This window comes from Bos taurus, chromosome 6, assembly GCF_002263795.3.
Source record: "Bos taurus isolate L1 Dominette 01449 registration number 42190680 breed Hereford chromosome 6, ARS-UCD2.0, whole genome shotgun sequence".
NCBI classification, from domain to species: Eukaryota; Metazoa; Chordata; class Mammalia; order Artiodactyla; family Bovidae; genus Bos; species Bos taurus.
Window position 1 is genome coordinate 66588778 of NC_037333.1, and position 24016 is coordinate 66612793.

General features: G+C 36.5%; 1 protein-coding gene across 7 annotated transcripts in view; it reads right to left on the reverse strand.

Moving 5' to 3' along the window:
- Positions 1 to 1848: 1848 nt before the first annotated feature.
- Positions 1849 to 24016, reverse strand: part of NFXL1 (nuclear transcription factor, X-box binding like 1) — a 61561-nt gene continuing 39393 nt past the window's right edge. For 6 of the 7 annotated variants that reach the window (XM_010806108.4, XM_015471613.3, XM_005207924.5 and 3 more), the window contains exons 18-23: positions 20415 to 20581; positions 17480 to 17549; positions 10426 to 10530; positions 6341 to 6427; positions 5470 to 5523; positions 1849 to 3434 (exon numbers count right to left, since the gene is read on the reverse strand). In XM_010806108.4, the coding sequence (XP_010804410.1) occupies positions 3261 to 3434; positions 5470 to 5523; positions 6341 to 6427; positions 10426 to 10530; positions 17480 to 17549; positions 20415 to 20581 (657 nt within the window). In that variant the 3' untranslated portion in view covers positions 1849 to 3260. The remainder of the gene's footprint in view (positions 3435 to 5469; positions 5524 to 6340; positions 6428 to 10425; positions 10531 to 17479; positions 17550 to 20414; positions 20582 to 24016) is intronic. The other variant, NM_001242337.1, reaches the window with a different exon arrangement.

Consider the following 24016-nt stretch of genomic DNA (forward strand, 5'->3'; position numbering starts at 1 on the left):
TACAGATTTCTCAAAAGACAGGTCAGGTGCTCTGGTATTCCCATCTCTTTCAGAATTTTCCACAGTTTACTGTGATCCACACAGTCAAAGGCTTTGGCATAGTCAATAAAGCAGAAATAGATGTTTTTCTGGAACTCTCTTGCTTTTTCCATGATCCAGCGGCTGTTGGCAATTTGATCTCTGGTTCCTCTGCCTTTTCTAAAACCAGCTTGAATATCTGGAAGTTCACGGTTCACATATTGTTGAAGCCTCACTTGGAGAATTTTAAGCATTACTTTACTAGTGTGTGAGGTGAGTGCAACTGTGTGGTAGTTTGAGCATTCTTTGGCACTGACTTTCTTTGGGATTGGAATGAAAACTGACCTTTTCCAGTGCTGTGGCCACTGCTGAGTTTTCCAAATTTGCTGGCATATTGAGTGCAGCACTTTCACAGCATCATCTTTTAGGATTTGAAATAGCTCAGCTGGAATTCCATCACCTCCACTAGCTTTGTTCGTAGCGATGCTTCCTAAGGCCCACTGGACTTCGCATTCCAGGATGTCTGGCTCTAGGGGAGTGATCACACCATCATGATTATCTGGATCGTGAAGATCTTTTTTGTACAGTTCTGGGTATTCTTGCCACCTCTTCTTAATATCTTCTGCTTCTGTTAGGCCCATACCATTTCTGTCCTTTATCAAGCCCATCTTTGCATGAAATGTTGCCTTGGTATCTCTAATTTTCTTGACGAGATCTGTAGTCTTTCCCATTCTATTGTTTTCCTCTATTTCTTTGCATTGATCACTGAGGAAGGCTTTCTTATCTCTCCTTGCTATTCTTTGGAACTCTGCATTCAGATGCTTGTATCTTTCCTTTTCTCCTTTGCTTTTCGCTTCCCTTCTTTTCACAGCTATTTGTAAGGCCTCCCCAGACAGCCATTTTGCTTTTTTGCATTTCTTTTCCACAGGGATGGTCTTGATCCCTGCCTGCTGTACAGTGTCATGAACCTCTGTCCATAGTTCATCAGGCACTCTGTCTATCAGATCTAGTCCCTTAAATCTATTCCTCACTTCTACTGTATAATCATAAGGAATTTGATTTAGGTTATACCTGAATGGTCTAGTGGTTTTCCCTACTTTCTTCAATTTAAGTCTGAATTAACAAATAATTATTCCCAACTTAAAACCTCCAATGGCTGCCCACTGCAACTAGAAATAAACTCCAATTCCATACCACGGTCTATCAACCCTGCTAGGAACTGGCCCTGGATCCTCTTTCCCTGTCACTCACTAAGCTCCAGACACACTGGCTCTTCCACCTATTCCTCAGCCAGGCCAAGCATCTCCCAACTTAAAGACTTTCTTCTTGCTGCTTTCTCTCACTCACAGACTCTTCCCTCAGAACAACTGAAGGTCATTCAGGTCACAACTCAAATGTCCCCACCTCAGAGGGGCTTTTTCAATTTAAGTAGTTAGTGCCTTTACACGCTCCCCGCGCTCCCCCAACCCCATCACTTTCTGTAACATTTCTCTCATTTTTTTAACACCACTTACCATACATGAAATCACGTTCATTTTATTGTGTATCTATTTCCTGCCTGCTTTCTTCTACTCTTTAGCAGGTCCCTGAAAGGACCACCATTATTTCCAGTACCTAAAAAGTACCCATCACACAGTAAAAGCATCTGTTGATTGAATAAATGAATGCACAGCTGTGTGACTCTGGGCTAATTAAGCTCTGAGCTACTAGCCAATCAAATAAAAAACAGCAAACTGTGTTATTCACTGTCTTCTTCTGCTCACTAAATTCTTCTGCAAAACTTGGAAAGAAAACTTAGCAAGAACAGAAACCCAGCAAACAGACGTAAACTAATCTTCAGGTCTGTTTATTAGGCCAAGATCTTGAAATACATGAAAAGAGCTTCCAATGTGGACACCTAATCATTTAATTAATATTCATTTTAGATTAGAGTAAGGTAATGACTTGAATGTAAGAGCTCTGAATTAAAGCTTCTAAGACACCAACCCAGTAACTCTAACATTGGGAAAGATAAAAAAGAAATCTAAAATTAAAACAAAAATACAATAAAGAAAGGAATGACTGCCTTCCCACTTTAGACACCAGCTAATACTTGACTCAGGAATGCAACATTAAACAAACTGAGTTAAAGGAAGCAAAATTTTAAAATCCTTCTTAGTACTTCTACCACTTTTTAGTACCTGTCGATTACTATGTTTTGTAACAAGCAAGAGTTTTATATATTGATAAAATTATAGGCTCCTGAATGCTTTAAATAGTAAATATTCTACATTAAAAATTTGGTATGAAAAATTTTAATGAAAACATTAATCGTACAAAAATTAAATATCAAAACCATTTAAAATGACTTATAATTCAAAGAGATTCAGCTTATTGATACTTCTCTATTAGCTTGTTTTCATAAGAATTGATTATTTCCAGCTGAAAAAAAAAAAATCTACCAATAGGACTGTGGTAAGAAGAAATGAGAATAACATACATAAAGCTTATAAGCCTGTGCTCAGCATATTTTGCTCATAAATACTAGTTTTTCTTTTATTATTACTTTGAGAAAAACACATAAAAGTTTTACAGAACATGCCAACTTCAGATAGGAGCTTCTTACATGAGAAATAACCACATGTAAGGAATCTAGCCTAGCATTTTTTTAAAACAATTACATTTTCTTCTGAGGAATATACTACATAAAATTGTAATAACTGATAAAAATTCCTCATTAATAAACCAACTTCTATAGTCTAATTATATAGCTTCATGTTATAATTTAAGAGGCCCTTTAGAGAATATATATTTTTTAAAAAGTACAAAGTTACATGATCAGGAAAAGTACCTTTTAATAAGTAACCACAACATTGTGAAATATTCCTCTAATTACACATATGGCTCAGTTTCATCTTAATTTTGCCAAAAAAGAAAAAGATGGCTTGAAACAGTAAATGAAATAGGTATGTTAATACAAGGAAGCACAACAAACAACTGACATGTTGCCTTGCCACTATCCACATCTTATGAAATATTTTACAATTTCAGTCATGCTTTTACTATTAAATACTGTTATAGTGCCACTTTTAGGATGTTACTTAAGGTAAAGCTTAACATTCTATCCTTCTAACAAGAGTTCAAAGAGAATACAGAGATGAATGTGAATATATATTGTGTTCTACAGCATCTGCTTTCTAATATTCCAAATTTAACAACTTATCTAAATCTAATCTGAGGTATATTAACAAGTCAAACATTTTTTAATCCACAGCATTGGCTATGTACCATGCAAACACTACTACCACAATTGCACACAGTGGAAAGAGGTAATATTTATATTTCTGCCATAGGGTTAGCTCAACTGCCACTTCATCTCTCTTCCTGTTCTTCTTCCGACGACCCTTCAGTCTGTTTTCAAAAGCTTCCAGTTCAGCCTAAATCAAAACAGTATCATTTTTATTAAATTCAATACACACACTGACTTGAATTTTTCCACTCAGACAAAAATAAATTGGGGAAATGTTTTAATAGTAATGGTATATAATTAATATACAGATTTGATTTTTTTAAAATACTATCTTTCCACTACTGACCTTATTCAACAAATTCAGAGTTGAGGTAAGAAGAACTGGAACTAGAGAGTGGTGAAAGAGACTATTTCAGACTGATGGCCTGCTTTTGATACTAAATACAGAAACATCTGATTTAAAATATAGACATTAGTTTTATATAGCACCATTAATCTGTAGTTAATGGGGCTCTATAATACAGAGCTTCCAGCTAGTGCAAACAGACAACCCATTAGGATAAAGATACCTCTAATTCTAGTTTTACACAATGCTGGTAACAAATATTAACGACTTGTATGGAAGACATTCAAGTGAGTGAATAGAAAAAGCTGCTAGAAATTGATTCCTCTCAATCAAATACATTTAAAAACAGAGTAAAAATTCTTCAGGGGAAAAATGTTTCATACTTTAAACCAAAATGACTCCTTTAGAAAGTAGAATTACATAAAATTCATTCTAAAAAATAACTTTAAAAAAAGGATACCTAGATGACACTCATTATAAAGTGCAGATTTTTAGTCTATTGTAAAGAACTTACTTATTAAGCTTTAATGCATGACAATATAATATTATACACTGCACTGTTATTAACTAAAGCCTGGTACTTATTAACATATATGTAATATTCATGAAAATCTATATATGTTCATTTAAAAGAAGGAAATAGAAACTTCAGTTAACATATTCATAACTTTTCTCATAAACTGCATCTGAAGACCTAACATATATTCAATACTTAATTTAACACAAAGTGACATTCTTCAATGAACCAAAATATCAAAATATTCTCAAGTAGTTGTGATATACAGCAAAAGGTCAAAATATATTAAAAGCAGTCAAACTTGAGAAGCACTGACACAGTAAAATAACTGATGCATAAATGATGACTCGCAGTTTTCAAAAGTGGTTTAAATTATGTTCTATACACTGTTTAAAAGGCAGTAAATAGAGACTATATTTAAGATTTCTCTCCATAATGGCTTATAAAAAGGAGAAGAAGGGACACTCCGGACTATTAATAATAATCTCCAGGATTCCAGTCAACCCATGTTTTATTGCATTAGCTCTGATAATTTATTTTTTGATATTAGGCAAATCAACTTTACAGAACATAAAACACGAGAGGTTATTTTATCCCACCTTGCTACATGAGTTATTTTTAATGCCCTCTCTCAAGACATGGAAATTTCAGTTTCTTCATTCATAATGGTGGTAGTTTACATACAATGTATACTACTTGCTAAGCACTGAAGTATCTCAAAATGCAAACTGACAAAAAATTGTATGTCACTATTAGAAAGTTAAGCCACTCTTTGGAATATATGATCAATAAATATAGTATTTGAGCAAACAGGAGGTACAAGAATATACTTGTTATCTAGGTAACACATTTTATCTTGAATGCAGATAAAAATTTAAGAATTCTTAAAGGCATTCAAGAGTCTAATGGGGAAATAAGAAGGTGTATTATTAAAACAAATGCATTGGTTAGTAAACAGCACTTGTCTGTCACAGACAACCTACAACTCAGTAACATGAGTGAAGACGTGCACTCCAGGGGATGCCTTAAAACGGATGCTGCCATGTCCTGACCCCCCGTCACTCAAACCAAAAGAGGCATTATCTCTGGAGAATGGATGAAATCAACAAGGAAGTAATTGGGAATACACAAAATACACAGAATATCTGGGCACATACAAGGTCCCATGCTTCCTTCAGAGGTTCAGGATACCTGGACTGAAACAAACGGATAATTTTTGTTTTACAAGGAACTATAGTTTCAGTCCAGAATTGAGCTGACCTAGTTTATATGTTATGTTTATATGTTTCCACGTATCTTGTATTTGCATAAAAACTAACAATTATGCAAAAAGACCTAAGTTTGGGTGTTTTCTGTTACCTGTTGTCTTCGTTTTTCCTCTTCAAGGGCAGCTTTGGCTTCTGCTTCTTTTAACTGTTTATAGACATTTAAAACTAAATTAACATTGCAATCACCAAGTTTTATACAGAATTTTAACATCTTTCCTTCCAGGCTCCACTAACCTATAACAACTTCTGAGAGCTTCATACTGAAAATTATTTAAAGAACCATAAATGTTATACACTGAGAAGTGTTACTAGGGTACTATCTAACAGGGTGTGAGCGGAAGTAGAGTGTTATATCTTATTCAGCTGAACAACTATAAGATACTAGATCATAATACACAGAGTTACATCACTGTAAACTGAAACACTTTTAAAACTGGACTTTTACTCTTAAGTTACCACATTAAGATTATGATCAATTATTAAATATTACTGTTTGCCTAGGGATGAAATTGACCATTTTCCTAAAACGCCCTCTCTGGAGGGGAATCCTTCGTTTCAAACAAAACCAAAAGTTTATGCACTGATTGGGTTAATGGAGGGAAATAGTGACACTTAAAAGTAACCCAAACAGCAAAGAATCCTAAAATTTTATTTTTGTATTACTTTAACATAATTTTCAGGAAGCTTAAACTAACATTAAGATGAGTAACTATGTTCCAGAGTACATCCACTCACTGGTACAGAGTATGGGAAAATCTAGTACATCCCAGACAATAAAGATTATATCTAGCACACACCAGCACATCTGAGAGTTTTAAAAAGGCCTACACACTAGGCTTTTATCACAAAAACAAAAAAGGATGAGATTTCAAGTTCTTCATAATAAGCATCTAAATTTAATGTACAAAATAAATAAGGAAAGGTCACTAACACATTAAAAATGACATTTAACGTGACATTACCTCAGATGCTTTCTGCTTCATTTCTTTGCATGTTGTGTCACATTCTATGGAAATCTGATTTTCACGTACTTTGTTGCACTGCACTTCCTACAAATAAAATTTTTAAAATTTTTACTTCAAAAGATGTCCCTCAAAGTTGTAGTAACTGCATGCCATAAAAAAGCAAAATTTATCTAGCAGCTTAAGATTATGCCTATTATTTCATTTTTATTCTTCATTTCTCTTTATCGCTTCCTATTACTCTTCTGAAGCCTCCAGGGAGGTGTTAGAGTAGTGCCATCCAACACAGCTAGCCGAGGCAATGGAAATGTTCTATACTCACAGGGGTAGCGATTCCCACAGGTGGTGCCTGAGTACTCAAAGTATACTGAAATCAAGGAACTGAATGTCATGTCACATATTATTTAATGTTGATTCATTAAAATTCTAATTTAAATAGCCATAAGTGGCTAGTGGCTATCACCACAGTGTAGCTCTAGAGAGTCTTTTGGAGAACTACAAGTTTTTCTCTCAACCATTTATCTTTTTAAAAAAATCTGAGGTGAAAATCATTCTAAACTTTCTGTACCTCACTGACTCCTTAATGAAATAATAAAAAATACAGTTTTATTGATGAGGTGACATCAAGACTATAATCAATTTGTGCACTAGTCAAGTAATGGTTAAAATTCTCCAAGCCAGGCTTCAGCAATACGTGAACCGTGAACTTCCAGATATTCAAGCTGGTTTTAGAAAAGGCAGAGGAACCAGAGATCAAATTGCCAACATCCACTGGATCATGGAAAAAGCAAGAGAGTTCCAGAAAAACATCTATTTCTGCTTTATTGATTATGCCAAAGCCTTTGACTGTGCGAATCACAGTAAACTGGAAAATTCTGAAAGAGATGGGAATACCAGACCACCTGACCTGCCTCTTGAGAACCTGTATGCAGGTCAGGAAGCAACAGTTAGAACTGGACATGGAACAACAGACTGGTTCCAAATAGGAAAAGGAGTACGTCAAGGCTGTATACTGTCACCCTGCTTATTTAACTTATATGCAGAGTACATCATGAGAAACGCTGAGCTGGAGGAAGCACAAGCTGGAATCAAGATTGCCAGGAGAAATATCAATAACCTCAGATATGCAGATGACACCACCCTTATGGCAGAAAAGTGAAGAAGAACTAAAGAGCCCCTTGATGAAAGTGAAAGAGAGTGAAAAAGTTGGCTTAAAGCTCAACATTCAGAAAACGAAGATCATGGCATCTGGGCCCATCACTTCATGGCAAATAGATGGGGAAACAGTGGGTGACTTCATTTTTCTGGGCTCCAAAATCACTGCAGATGGTGATTGCAGCCATGAAATTAAAAGACGCTTACTCCTTGGAAGGAAAGTTATGACCAACCTAGACAGCATATTCAAAAGCAGAGACATTACTTTGTCAACAAAGGTCCATCTAGTCAAGGCTATGGTTTTTCCAGTGGTCATGTATGGATGTGAGAGTTGGACTATAAAGAAAGCTGAGCACCGAAGAATTGATGCTTTTGAACTGTGGGTTGGAGAAGACTCTTGAGAGTCCCTTGAACTGCAAGGAGATCCAACCAGTCCATCATAAAGGAGAGCAGTCCTGGGTGTTCATTGGAAGAACTGATGTTGAAGCTGAAACTCCAATATTTTGGCCATCTGATGTGAAGAGCTGACTCACTGTGATGTGAAGACCCTGATGTTGCAAAAGATTGAGGACAGGAGGAGAAGGGGACGATAGAGGTTTAGATGGTTGGATGGCATCACTGACTCAATGGCCATTAGTTTGGGTAAACTCCGGGAGTTGGTGATGGACTGGGAGGCCTGGCATGCTGTGGTTTATGGGGTCGCAAAGAATCAGACACGACTGAGTGACTGAACTGAACTGTAATAAAATAAGTGGTCTTTATTTTAAATAGTCTAAACTCTGCTTCTGTAGATCTTCTGTCTGCCTTTTATTCATTCCATATTTCTTGCTGCCAGATGTCATTTTTGCTGTAAGGGTACCTATTGGTACCAAGTTGCTCCTTTCTCACCACACCCTCACCACACTAATTTTTTAGTTCAAATCTACCAGGGTAAGGAAATGAGATCATCAAATCCTGAGCAAAGGACATACACTTCAATGAAAGGACTTTATAGCAGAGAATTCTGGCTGAGGTTGGTGATAAACAGAGTCTTGTCGTCCAACAATAGTCCAAAGGAAAAATAACATGGACAAACATTAGAGACAAAAATAAATGCTGCATGTTAGTGGCTATTAAGTCTATCAGTCTGGAAGAAAGATCACCATATCTTTTCTCATTCAAAAGGTACTTATAGAGTACCTATTACATGCCAAGCACTGCATTAGGAACAGGGGATACAATAAGGAAAAAATTAATATGGTAAATGCTAAACTGATAATAATAATCATAGCAGCTGCTATTTATTAAACATAGAGTAGTCATGGTGCTAAATGCTATATAAGCATTATCTCTTTTATTCCTTTCAGTAAGTCTATGTAAACAAGGTGACACACATCCCTATAATCACAAAGCTCTTGGTCATGAACCTAGTACAAAGTATAAAGGAAGTCAAGAGGAAGGAGCACCTAAGTCCTTTCAGAAGGAAAGAAAACCTTCCCAAACCAAGAAATGCTTGCATTTATGCTAGTAAGCATAAACAGGATTCTACAAATGGGACAGTAAAGGGAAAAAAATATATATTCTATACAGAAGGAACATAAATAGTATCACATGTTAAAGCGGAATATAGCTAATGTGTCAGTGCACTTAAGAAACAAATCACAGAAAGGACTAACAGGGGATATGACTAAACAAGCAGGCAAAGATAGAGTCCCCTCCTATGTCATATTCTGTATTTGTATACCTTATAAAATGCTTATTTTTAAGAAACAGTGAAGAACTTGGATTGGAAATATTATGACTAGAGGCATGGAAATCCGTTATGAAGCTGTTTTCAAAGTCTAAGAATAAGCTGTTGCCAGTTCTAAGGGGTGGCAAATTGTACTTGGATAGTAAGATGAGGTTTGAGGGAAAACCTGAGAAACATTTCAGATTAAAAGTGATTTGACTGAGTACTGATTTTCATATAGAGGTGATCCATTTAAAAACCAAAAACTTAGGGATCCAACTCCAGAAAAACTTAGGCCTATAAATTTAAATTCAGAAATTAACCTTCCCAGGAAATGATAGTTGGAGCTGTAAAAGCAGAAGAAATGCAAAGGTCCTCAATAAAAGCAAAAGATTTTCAATAAATATTTGCTGAATAGATGAGTAAATGAGTCAACTGAAAGAATAGCTTTAGCGAACAACCATAATAATGTGAAGAAAACAAGGAGTTACAACTATAACTGAGAAAGGGAAAATCAGAAGTAAAGAAATCTTCGTAAGAGTCCAGAGTGTAAACAGGGAAGTCAAGGAAAAGGACAACTGACCTGAGTCCTTTCTAAGTTTTGCCAAACGGTGTGTAGTTTGCTATCACTGAGCTTTCCAACCATTAGCTTTTGCCCTTTCACTCCATTACCATAACTTTATCTTTTTTTTTTTTTCATTTCAACCATAACTTTATCTTAAAATTAACTCTCTCCAAGTTTGAATGTTACTTTATAATTTTATAAGGCTGAGTATGTGAGGTCTTTTTAAGGTAACATTTTCACAACAGAATACTGATTATAAAAAACTTTAGTAAGTAAGAGCAACAAAGGTTCATTCCAGACCATTTCTTAAATCATGAAACTCACTTCATTACTCACACTGTCACTTATGTGGAGACCTCAAATCTAGAACACGGATTCTGTCCAAAAAACAGCACTGAACTCAGTTCCAATATAAAATAATCCTCTTTAACTATTAAATTGCAGAAAACTAAGCTGCCAAACAATGCTGATTTTTAAATTAAGCATTTACAGAAATAGATAGGCCAATAATGAAAAAACTCTAAGAAATAAGAGCTTAAAATTAAAAGGCAAAAAATTAAAGTCAAAGAACTACCAAAACACACTCTCCCCACCAAAAAAAAGAAAACCAACAAAAATGTACATAGAAAAGAATTTTTAAGAACTTAAAATATTTACCTTTTTTATTCTTTTACAAGGACATCTAAGTTTCACCTTTTGGTTGCAATTAAAGGGACATTCACCAGGATGACACATTTCTTTGCATCTATGACCACAAGGAAGCTAAAATAAAACCAAAATAAAACAATTACATATTTATAGTCATACTCTACTTCCCCTTTCCCCCAACAACTATTTTAAGAAAAAGTCCATTACAATAGGGTCGATAAATCTTGGACAACTGGCTAAGTTTTTCATTTTTTTCTTTTAGATATAAATAATCTTAATTCCCAGAAATGTTCAATGTTCTCCCTGGTTCCACTCCAAGAGTACACCTTACATCTTGGTAAGTTAGAGCCCTGTGACTAAGCTCTGGCCAATGGAATGTAATCAAGTGCACCTCCATGCCTTAAAGCTTTTAAGAACACAGGTCCATGCTCTTCCCTTCCCAGTATGCTGGAAATGAGGATATCTAGAGCAACGATATTTTCATGCAAAAATGGGCTCGATAAAGGACAGAAATGATATGGACCTAACAAACAGAAGCAGAAGATATTAAGAAGAGGTGGCAAGAATACACAGAACTGTACAAAAAAGATCTTCAAGACCAAAATAATCAAGATGGTGTGATCACTCACTTAGAGCCAGAAATCCTGGAATGTGAAGTCAAGTGGGCCTTAGAAAGCATCACTACGAACAAAGCTAGTGGAGGTGATGGAATTCCAGGTGAGCTATTTCAAATCCTGGAAGATGATGCTATGAAAGTGCTGCACTCAATACGCCAGCAAATTTGGAAAACTCAGCAGTGGCCACAGGACTGGAAAAGGTCAGTTTTCATTCCAATCCCAAAGAAAGGCAATGCCAAAGAATGCTCAAACTACCGCACAATTGCACCCATCTCACATGCTACTAAGGTAATGCTCAAAATCCTCCAAGCCAGGCTTCAGCAATACATGAACTGTGAACTTCCAGATGTTCAAGCTGGTTTTAGAAAAGGCAGAGGAACCAGAGATCAAATTGCCAACATCCACTGGATCATGGAAAAAGCAAGAGAGTTCCAGAAAAACATCTATTTCTGCTTTATTGACTATGCCAAAGCCTTTGACTGTGTGGATCACAATAAACTTGTGGAAAGTTCTGAAAGAGATGGGAATACCAGACCATCTGACCTGCCTCTTGAGAAACCTGTATGCAGGTCAGGAAGCAACAGTTAGAACTGGACATGGAACAACAGGCTGGTTCCAAATAGGAAAAGGAGTACGTCAAGGCTGTATATTGTCACCCTGCTTATTTAACTTATATGCAGAGTACATAATGAGAAACGCTGGGCTGGAAGAAGCACAAGCTGGAATCAAGATTGCCAGGAGAAATATCAATAACCTCAGATATGCAGATGACACCACCCTTATGGCAGAAAATGAAGAGGAACTAAAAAGCCTCTTGATGAAAGTGAAAGAGGAGAGTGAAAAAGTTGGCTTAAAGCTCAACATTCAGAAAACGAAGATCGTGGCATCTGGTCCCATCCCTTCACGGGAAATAGATGGGGAAACAGTGGAAACAGTGTCAGACTTTATTTTTCTGGGCTCCAAAATCACTGCAGATGGTGATTGCAGCCATGAAATTAAAAGACGCTTACTCCTTGGAAGGAAAGTTATGACCAACCTAGACAGCATACTCAAAAGCAGAGACATTACTTTGCCAACAAAGGTCCGTCTAGTCAAGGCTACAGTTTTTCCAGTAGTCATGTATAGATGTGAAAGTTGGACTGTGAAGAAGGCTGAGCGCTGAAGAATTGATGCTTTTGAACTGTGGTGTTGGAGAAGACTCTTGAGAGTCCCTTGGACTGCAAGGACATCCAACCAGTCCATTCTAAAGGAGAGCAGTCCTGGGTGTTCATTCGAAGGACTGATGCTAAAGCTGAAACTCCAATACTTTGGCCACCTCATGCAAAGAGTTGACTCATTGCAAAAGACTCTGATGCTGGGAGGGACTGGGGGCAGGAGGAGAAGGGGACGACGGAGGATGAGATGGCAGGATGGCATCACCGACTCGATAGACATGAGTTTGGGTGAACTCCGGGAGTTGGTGATGGACAGGTAGGCCTGGCAAGCTGCAATTCATGGGGCTGCAAAGAGTCGGACATGACTGAGTGACTGAACTGAACTGAGGGCAACGAGGATCCCATGAGTCAAAGAGAACAGAGCTGCCCTGCTAACTTGGGTCCCGTGGAGCACAGTGACACATCTATATTCCCTTTCATTGTTATGTGAGAAAGAAAATTTCCTTGTCCTTAAGCCACTGTATTGTAATACAACTGCTTAGCCTTTTACTCTAAAAGGCTTGCCACTCTGAATTAAAACATACGAAATAGGTAGCCAAACTAATTCAGTAATTGCTGTGATGTCTATGTGCTCCTTGACTTTATATACTATTTTCTTATCTTAATCAAGCTTTCAAATCAAAGGGTTCTCTTCTTTTTTCTATTCAAATCTTATACAAACTTGAAAATACAGCTTAAATCATCATTAATCATGGCATGAGTTTGCTTACATTTGAAAAATAATAATCTATTTCTAAACTGTTGTGACAATGCCTGTATTATTTTCAACTTAAAAAACATTTTTAAAACCACTTCATATTTTTCTGTCTCTCCAACCAGAATATAAAAGACATCCACTGGCTAAGGGTTAAATTTCAAAATCATACTGCCTACAACTGAATCTCAGATGCCCTGTTGACTAACTATGGGACCTTGGGTAAGTCACCTGACTTTTCTGTACTTCACATCTAAAAATGGGAAGAGTAATAAAACTTTATAAAGCTGCTGTGAGGATTACATGGGCTTAATATATTTAGCTATCATAATAAAGGTTGTTATTACAAATTAGTTAAGAGCAGTGGTTTTATATTTCTTTTTGTCTCTCATATTCATTAACAAAGATATTTACAGATAGTGGACACCTCAATAAATATCTAAATTCTCTGAATTCTAGTCTTTATGATTCACCAGACTGATCTTTCAAATTCCTGACTCTACCACCCATTTTAAGAAATTCAGAATCCTTTTCCATTGTCTTTAGTCTCTCTAGAGTATGCAACCAGCTTTCAAATTTTTAAATTTTTAGCTGAGACATTCATACCGTCAGGCGAGTGTATGCTCCTCGGTTCTGTCTCGTCACAACAAAGATTTGGAGTGACGGACATTAAAGCCCTCGGTGAGTCACAGCTCCCGGGTCTTGGGCAGACCGTGTTATAGCTCTTAGACAAATCAGTGTTACAGCTCTGTGTTACAGCTCTATTTTACTTAGAAAATAGCAGGAAAATCCATTCTCGAGGCATGAGGACATGTCAACCCACAGATGCAAAGAGAAGAGTGTCCCAGCGCGCAGGGGAGAGAGAGAGAGAGAGAGACCCCTTTCCCTTTGGCTCCTCTTTTTATATATCTTTTCTTCCCCCCTGGGCCTGCCCTATGTAAACTGGGCTAGCCAGGAGTGCTGCTTGTTCTACCTGAGGTCCTCACTCCAGTCCTTGGACCTTCCATTGTTCTATTTTCATGGGCTTTTCCCTTCCTTGTCTTTTAGCCACCGCCATTCTGGACTCCTGTTTCCTATTCTAACTACCTAACAATACCAAAACTAAATTTGGATCATTCACACTGCATTTTCACTAATCCTAGCAGAGTGCAATGCTACCTACTAGAATGAGTTCCATCCACACTAGGCATTCCTGGGCCACTTCAGTCTTGTTTTTCTCTACACCTAATACTAGGCCCTCAACACAACTTAACAAGCACAATATTTATTCACTATCAAACACCTGTCTCAGAGTATTTGTTTCAGGGACTTCCTCACTTCTCTCTCACCTCATTCCTGCCAGTGCCTCTAGCCTGTCTTCATAAACAAGACAAACACTTGGCATTAGCTCACCACCTATCCTTTTTTCCCTTCAAAAGATGTCTTTACAGCATCTTGTTCTTTCCTTAATCTTGGATGTAATTACATCAGTCATCTTCTCTGAAAGTAATTAAGCACTCTACTTTAAATCAGTGATTCTGAAGTGGAAAGTGAATAGGGAAACATATCAGAATCAGTAAGGGAAGATGTTTTTGAAATTATATAGACTCATGGCTACAGTGTGGTCTCTTACTGATCATTATTCTGTCTCTTCAGTGTGCTGGAGAGAAAGGGAACTTTGGTAGACTTCTAAGATGCTATATTTTTTGACCTAGGTAGTGTTATACGATGTTCAGTTTTTAACCATTTTTTATACTGTACATGTGCATTCTATGCACTGTTGAGTGTGTAATCATTTCATTATTTAAAAAATCAAATCACGTAACCGTTTCCCTGTTAGATGTGCAGGCATGTATTATCTCAAAAGCCAGATTATATTCTCAAAGGGCAAAAAAGTAGTCCCAAAGAAAATTACTTAGAATGTAAAATATATACAATGACTGTATCTTCATTACAGATTTCACAGCAAAAAAAAGACATTTTTTAAAAACATCCAACCCTGGTATTCATTTAAAGATGAGATATCCTACACCCTTCCCATTTAAAGTGAGATGGTTTTCCTCTACTCTACTCAGCCCTTAATATCATTTGCTAGCACTTTGGTAAGTCAAAATAAATGGCTTACCAACAAGCAATATTGTCTAGTTCAAAATGTTTCATTTTAATCCCAATAATTTTAAAAGCTCCTTAAAAATAATTAAAGAAACTTTGCATACCAATATTATTTGTGGATAAATACCCACATCATCACCACCATGGCTGGAACATCCATAGCATTTACCGTATATTAAGATCTTTACCTGTTACGGATTCATTTAATATTCAGCACTCTGAAATGAATATTGCTACTGCCTCCATTTTACACATGAACAATCTGATATACAGAGACATTCAATAATGTGTCTAAGTAAAAAACAGAAAAGCTTGCATGGGAATGATAAACCCAAATTCAGAACTGATTTTTAAAAGCAGAATTGTATATGTGACCCACAGTTTAAATAAAGGTTCAGTTCTTCACGCTATCTTTATGTATTTCCTTTAAGTTTAATTCAAACTTAACTGAACAATCCAATAGACACATGGAGTGTATATCAGAGAAGCAATGTAACTAGAACACATTTATGCCATCCCCACAGTTCACTCTTACACTCACACTCATTAGACATTTACCAGCTACCTAGTAAGTACAACCAGGGACTGGATACAAAGACAAATATGACATAGTCGCTGCCCATAGGAAATCTATAGTATGGTAAAGGGAAGAGAAAACAAACAAATTTATCAATGCATCAGAATTTGTCATAATCCTGTATCTTCAGTCTGAGTCTAAGATTTCTGTCTTTCTGTTTAAGATTTCAGAAAGACAGTTCTTGGTTGATACCATCATAGTCTACTGGTTCAAACTGTACCAGACCAATATTATCGGCCTTATGTAAGAGCTTATTAGAAATGCAAATTTCTGAACCTCCACTCCAGGCCCACAAAATCAGGAACTCTGGCGTGGGGCCCATTAACCTGTTTTAACAAGCGCTTATAATGATTCTGATGCACATCAGAGTTTGAAAACCACTGCTGTAGCATTATCAGAACATAAACTAGATTGAATTCTATTAGACATAATAATGTTCACCTGTCTACTCTGAGACTGTTCTAAACCTTAATAACCATATGGACTGTTCCCAACCTAAGGATATATTTTTCAAGAAAGTCTAAGGAGACACTAGCAATACCATGGTCTCCAGAATGTCCTAGAATTAAAAAATGATGAGCATGGGGGAAAAATTTCTAAATAAATAGTGCATATTCAGCTCGAGTCCCACCCTAATGTCATAACAGGATCACAAACAAATCATAACCAAGGCAATGCTAAATTGCAAATTAGTGATCCCTGAATTAAATGTTTATTTCTGACAGCAATCTCATCCCAAATTACTGTTGTCAGATTAAAAATAAAACATTCTCAACTACTTATTACCTGAAACTTGAATCTGAACAGAGGAAAATTTATTTTAACAAGGGGAAACTTAGAATTTGAAGAATTCAGAAAATTAAATTTGAAATATCCCATGCCTCATGTTTCACTTATATAGCAAAGACAGGATTATTAAAATAAGCATGTATTGCTTGAAATTTCTCCCTTTTATAATCTCACATGACTTTTAAAATTCCCAGGTCCAATTTCCAATAGTTCTTAAATAAAAACCCACAAATGTGTCCAAAGTTTTAGTTAAAAGGAAATGCTGTTAATAAAAAGGCATATCATGCATTGATTTGCTTTTTCTTTAATCAAAGAGACAGACTGACTATAGTTAAGACTTTGCTGTCATCTCTTCCTGATTCTAAATAGGATAAGAAACACTTAGGTAAATACATAAAGACAGAGAATTAAAGAAAAAAGGTGCTACTAGTACAGTTATAAGTAAAAAGAATTCCTTTATAAATCAAATAACTGTCACTTCCCTACTCCAACGATCAAAAAAGGACTGTCTTAACTTTTAAGTTGGTCAGAGATAGACTGCTTTGGTTTCTCAAAATTACTGCCAGTGATACTCAAAATTATTCCCAGTGAGTTTTTACCTTTTCACTCTGAACAATTTTTCTGAACTACTTTTGATACTTTTAGCTTGAAAACAATGCATGTACCAGCATCATAATCTCTAAAAGCAAAACTTCATACATGAATGCTTTATACGAATTCAAATAATGAGCTTTAAGGTTTATACACACACACACACATGCGATCTGTTTTTTCTACTGTAGATTTACTGTCCAGCTGCCCATGAGCCACACAGTTCCTAATCTACTTATATTTCAAGATGGGAAAACATTAGGTCATAAAAAAAATCTTCAAAGGGTCATTCCTTCTCCTACTATCCCAAAATTTTACAAAGAGATGTGCACCGACCCTAACTACAAGTTTCTACACATATCAATCACATTTTGCTTTCTGGGCCCACATATCTAGTGGGTCCAGAAAAGACCTAAAATAGGATGAACAAACAACAAAAGAGAAACAATGCCCAAGAAATACAATGTAAAAAAGTTGTATTAAATCTTACCTCTTTAGGACACTGATTTTTGCAACAACTCAAGAGATTCTTTTCATTTACATCAGCTGTGGTTATTTTTCTAAAAAGATGAGAGGAAGTTTTAATGACAGTCAAAGCAAAGTCCGTTTTATAGTATGGTTTTTCTAAAAACAGCTCACAATTTCAAACAGCAATGCAATAAGCTTATCAGAAAAACTTTTTTCAGTTGATTCTGGATTAAGCTATTTATTAATGTTAGAAAATGATTTAAAATCATTCATTTAATTCACTTAAAATCAGTTAGTTCACTTAAAATCAGTCTGTGCTTTTATATCTGATGCAGGGGGTAACTCTGAAGACATAAACATCAATGAATAAAACTACTTTCTAACAAAGAGCTGAACAGTAGATAGATGAGTCAGTAACCAATGACAATCTAAAAATCCCCATAATACATATCCCACTTTTCTCTTCCCTATTACCTTTCTTCTCTTTTCCTTTATTCTTTCTTTTCCAATTCCCTTCACTAGACATAATTGCTAAAATACACTGTAAGTTTAGCCTCACTAATGTTAAAACTATTATCTTAAGTATATATATCAAATTAGCTAAAACCTGTACCCTAGATAACACAGGCAATTTTCTTGACAAAGTTTCATGTAACAATAACATAGTTTTTATACTGGCTCTACAACTAAAGTTTTCACACTGGCTCTATATTTTCATTCTTACAGGTAAAGTGCTCCCCTCTGAACTTAAAGAGGTAATATTATTTTGTTCCTGTTTCTCTATAATTAGAAACAAGTTTTTCAAGGCCTGTATCTTTTATAACTAATTTCTACAGAAGAAACTGCATGAAGCAGAAAATGACTAAAAGGAAAAGATGACTTATGAAATGGAAAGTAAATGAAATTATCAGAAAAAATACTGAGACTGAAGAATTCTGTATAAAAACATGGATTCAAGAAAAGGAAAAAAGAACTCAATAGCTGTGGTAATGGAAACCACTTCCAATCCATCTACCTCCAAACATTTCTACCCAAAATCATTCAGCTCATTAATAACAAACAATCACCGAAATTCCATGATGTCAGCAAAACTAGAAGATAGAAATTTCTACAAATTGCAAATGACCTGTAAGTAGACAAATAAACACCAACTCCTAGCAGAGCTATTTCTCAAGCTCCCATAGCAAATCTTTACAGACAGCTTGGTAGAGTTCTGGAAAAAATGAGAGGTGTACCAAGAAGAAAAAGTCCACCACAAATGTAAAAATACTGAAAAAGTCTTGGTAAATCAAAGCAAGAGAAGACACTTTTAAAAAGTAGGCAAGAATCAAGGAGCCAGTGTTAGAAAGGCAATGCTTTGTGGAAGAAGGTAAAAAGAGAAGGTGTCCTTTGGAGACCATATGACAAAGGAAAAAGAAGCAAGAGGGGTAAATTTAGGACACTGCAAGACCAAAGAAAACAAATTCTTGGGACATTCCTGGCAGTCCAATGATTAAGATTCCATGCTTCCACTGCAAGGGGCATGGGTTTGATCCCTGGCTGAGGAACTAAGATTCACAGAGGGCACAGTCCCAAAAAAGGAAAAAAGAAAACAGCCTCTTTTCATTCAGTACCACTCATTAATAAAGCAAAATTTTCCTCCTAACTCTTCTTACAAAATTTCTAAAACTAAAAATTGTAATTTTTTAATTTCAACAAAATATTTTTAGTATTTGAAAAGAATAAAATCTGACTTCCCCATTTAAGTGGGAGAAGGAAATGGCAACCCACTCCGGTATTCCTGCCTGGACAATCCTGTGGACAGAGGAGCCTGGAGGGCTGCTGTCCATGGGGTCACACAGAGTCGGACATGACTGAAGCAATTTAGCATACATGCATGCATTGGAGAAGGAAATGGAAACCCACTCCAGTATTTTTGCCTGGAGAATCCCAGGGACAAAGGAGCCTGGTGGGCTACCGTCTCTGGGGTCACAAAGAGTTGGACACGACTAAAGCGACTTAGCAGCAGCAGAGTATAAGTAACAAAAATATTTTTAAGAAACTATCAGCATTTACTCTGGCCACCTGATGTGAAGATGACTCACTGGAAAACACCTTGATGCTGGGAAAGATTGAAGGCAGGAGGAGAAGGGGAAGACAGAGGATGAGATGGCTGGATGGCATCACTGACTCGATGGACGTGAGTCTGAGCAAGCTCCAGGAGTTGGTGATGGACAGGGAAGCCTGGTGTGCTGCAGTCCATGGGGTCACAAAGAGTAGGAGACAACTGAGCAACTAAACTGATTACCATTTTTCTGTATGGTAATGTATGGTCCAAAAAGTCAGAAATAAACTCATATTCCCAAATTTAATCTGAGTAAAATATAAAAATCTCACTTTACAGACTTAAGTGAAATGGTTAATTATGTCAGAGCATGATTAAACAGAAAAAAAATGAAAAAAAATTTTTCCTCCACATAATCCACAAGCAAAAACTTGCACGTTTAAGTAAGGAAAATATAGAAGTCATATCCTAGTATAATAGCCATAACAGTAACGTCTGCAATAAACAAAAGCCTAACTTTTAAATCTACGATTTAAAAATTGTGCCTAAGTAACTATACGCAAGTCAACTTTGAACCAACAAAACCCTAGCTGACACTGGTATTTGAACAATCTGCTATAGGAGTGCTTCTGCTGTTTTTCTAAAAGCAAGTTTTTTCCTAACAAAATCTTACATGAAATACCCAAATGGAAAAAAGAGAATTTCCCTGATTAAGATCAAGGTAAAGTATCTGGAAGGTGAAACAGCCTACATTTCTTCCTTCCAGATCTCTACCGGAAAATCAAGGCCTCCAGCCTCTAAGGACCACACTGAAAAAATATTCCTTAAAGTACTGTATTAAAGGTTCTGAATTATAAAAAAGATAACAGTTAAAATGGCTGGTAAAACAAGAGTATTTCTTCAGTCTACTTACCTACATTCCACATAAAGACTTGTGATCTTGCAGTGACATTTTATTCTAAGCATCTGAACACATGGAGGGCACTCTCCAGGGTGACATGGCAGGACACACGGATGAGGACAACCTGACGGCCGTGATTTAGAGCACCCTTCTTCACAGTGAAGGCATTCTGGGCCAGCCTGGTAAGTACCAAGGAAATACATCACTGAAATACAGAAATCTAACATGTCTATACAGCTAAACCTATAAAATGTATATATCTACATCTGCAGCTCTCAGAAATTCAGTTAATAAAATGGTGCTATGCTTTCACTCTTCTAAAAATATTCAAATGAATAACAGCAAGATTATCAATAGGACCATTACTCACAAAGATTTTTGTCTGCCAACCTCATTTGATCAAACTGCTTCACCTTTAAAATGGACTAGATTACACGAAGCTTTCCTACTAAAATGTAAATTACTTCCTAGTCAGTGGTAGGGGGTGGGGGGGAAACAGTAAAAGCTTACCAATTTCCACTCAAGAAGTATGACCATCATCTAACTAAAGAAATCAACGCACTGTTAACACACAAATAAAAATCACCAAAGCATTCAATGTTCTAGGAATGTTAATTGCATCTGGCCAAGGAGAAACACATACAGAAGGGAGAGAAAATGACTAGCAGTCTAATTTATTTTTTAATGCACTTCAGTAAGACAAGATTAAATTACATTTACAAATAAATGGACCTTAATGTAGCTCAACAAAGTACCTCTTTTGTAATCATGGCTGAACTTGGAAATGATAATAAAAATGTTTAACCCTCATAACTTAGTATCCATGTCAGTTCAGTTCAGTTCAGTAGTTCAGTCATGTCCAACTCTTTGCAACCCCATGAATCACAGCACGCCAGGCCTCCCTGTCCATCACCATCTCCCAGAGTTCACTCAAACTCACATCCATCGAGTCGGTGATGCCACCCAGCCATCTCATCCTCTGTCGTCCCCTTCTCCTTCTGCCTCCAATCCCTCCCAGCATCAGAGTCTTTTCCAGTAAGTCAACTCTTCGCATGAGGTGGCCAAAGTACTGGAGTTTCAGCTTTGGCATCAGTCCTTCCAAAGAACACCCAGAACTGATCTCCTCCAGAACGGACTGATTGGATCTCCTTGCAGTCCAAGGGACTCGCAAGAGTCTTCTCCAACACCACAGTTCAAAAGCATCAATTCTTCGGTGCTCAGCTTTCTTCACAGTCCAAATCTCGCATCCATACATGACCACTGGAAAAACCACAGCCTTGACTAGATGGACCTTTGTTGGCAAAGTAATGTCTCTGCTTTTGAATATGCTGTCTAGGTTGGTCATAACTTTCCTTCCAAGGAGGAAGCGTCTTTTAATTTCATGGCTGCAATCACCATCTGCAGTGATTTTGGAGCCCAGAAAAATAAAGTCAGCCACTGATTCCACTGTTTCCCCATCTATTTGCCATGAAGTGATGGGACCAGATGCCATGATCTTCGTTTTCTGAATGCTGAGCTTTAAGCCAACTTTTTCACTCTCCTCTTTCACTTTCATCAAGAGGCTTTTTAGTTCCTCTTTACTTTCTGCCATAAGGGTGGTGTCATCTGCATATCTGAGGTTATTAATATTTCTCTTGGCAATCTTGATTCCAGCTTGTGCTTCTTCCAGCCCAGCGTTTCTCATGATGTACTCTGCATATAAGTTAAATAAGCAGGGTGACAATATACAGCCTTGATGTACTCCTTTTCCTATTTGCACAGTATCCATGTCAATTGCTGTCCTTTATTCATGTGAAATGCTAGGCTGGATGAAGCACAAGCTGGATCAAGATTGCCAGGAGAAATATCAATAACCTCAGATATGCAGATGACACCACCCTTATGGCAGGAAGTGAAGAGGAACTAAAGAGCCTCTTAATGAAAGAGAATGAAAAAGTTGGCTTAAAACTCAACATTCAAAAAGCTAAGATGATGCCATCCAATCCCATTACTTAATGGCAAACAGATGGGGAAACGATGGAATCAGTGACAAACTATTTTCTTGGGCTCCAAAACTACCATAAATGGTGACTGCACCCATGATTTTAAAAGACGTTTGCTCCTTACATGAAAAGCTATGATAAACCTAGATAGCATATTAAAAAGCCAGAGACATTACTTTGCCAACAAAGGTCTATATAGTCAAAGCTATGGTTTTTCCAATAGTCACGTATGGATGTGAGAGTTGGACTATAAAGAAGGCTGAGCGTAGAAGAATTGGTGTTTTTGAACTGTAGTGTTGGAGAAGACTCTTGAGAGTCCCTTGGACAACAAGGAGATCAAATCAGTCCATCCTAAAGGAAATCTATCCTGAATATTCATTGGAAGTACTGGTGCTGAAGCTAAAACTCCAATACTTCGGCCACCTGACACAAAGAGCCGACTCATTGGAAAAGACCCTGATGCTGGGGAAGACTGAAGGCAGGGGAAGAAAGGGACAGAGGACGAGATGGTTGGATGGCATCACTGACTCAATGGACGTGAGTTTGAGCAAGCTCCAGGAGTTAGTGATGGACTGGGAAGCCTGGCGTGCTGTGGTCCATGGGGTCGCAAAGAGTCAGACACGACTGAATAACAACCAACACAAACTCAGTTCTTTAGTAGATACATATTAGTTAAATTATTAAATTACTAGACCAGAGAGGTCTAATAATTTGTTGAGCATCTCTATGTCTTTTTTAATTGACATAAAATTCTAATCTATTTTTGACATGCAGGATTACAAAGAAAAAGTGTTTCAATTATCAAACATTCCTCTATAATTTCTTTTTTAAAAAAATACATATTAACTTATTCCATTAATACTTATTCAGCATTATGTGCCAGGTATTGTCTCATATACTGGGAATATGCAAGATTGGAGAGGGTTCCTGGCCCAAGAAATTTATATTTAAGTAGGGGACTATAAAGAACTTGTAACAGAATATCTTCATATATACTGAGAAAAGATAAAGCAGAACCTATAGGAGACTCAATTGAAATGTTACAGTAAAGAATTTTAAAAGTTTCTGAATTATTTAATTTTCAATACATAAACTAGAATGATTACAAAGTTATCTTCCAAAATAATTTTCATTCACGCACACTGCAGTAGCCTTCCCTGAATGTGAGACAGGGATGAACTTGTAGCTACATCGAGAAGAATTGCACATAACTTATAACTCGTATTTTGCCAGAGCAATTCACTGCCTAGGAAGCCATGTCAAGTAATCCAAGGTAACTGTAATTCCCCACTTCCTTAAATGAATTTTTTCTGACTCAGTTGATATTCTGGCCATACATCATACATCAGCTATTCTCTAAAGCGATTCTGAATCATTATATTAGTTTGATTTTGTAAGTCCAGGATCTTCCTCATTTTATCATGACAATATTTTTACTAAGGATCAAGGTATAGCTCAATGAAAAAATTATAAACAATACAAGTTACATATATATTTACACACGAAAAAGAATATACTACGGACATTTATGTTGCCATGTATTATAATTATCAAATCAAAGATCAAAACATCTAACAATGCAAGTGAAATTTTCAATAACACAATTCATATAATAATTTAAACATCTGTTAA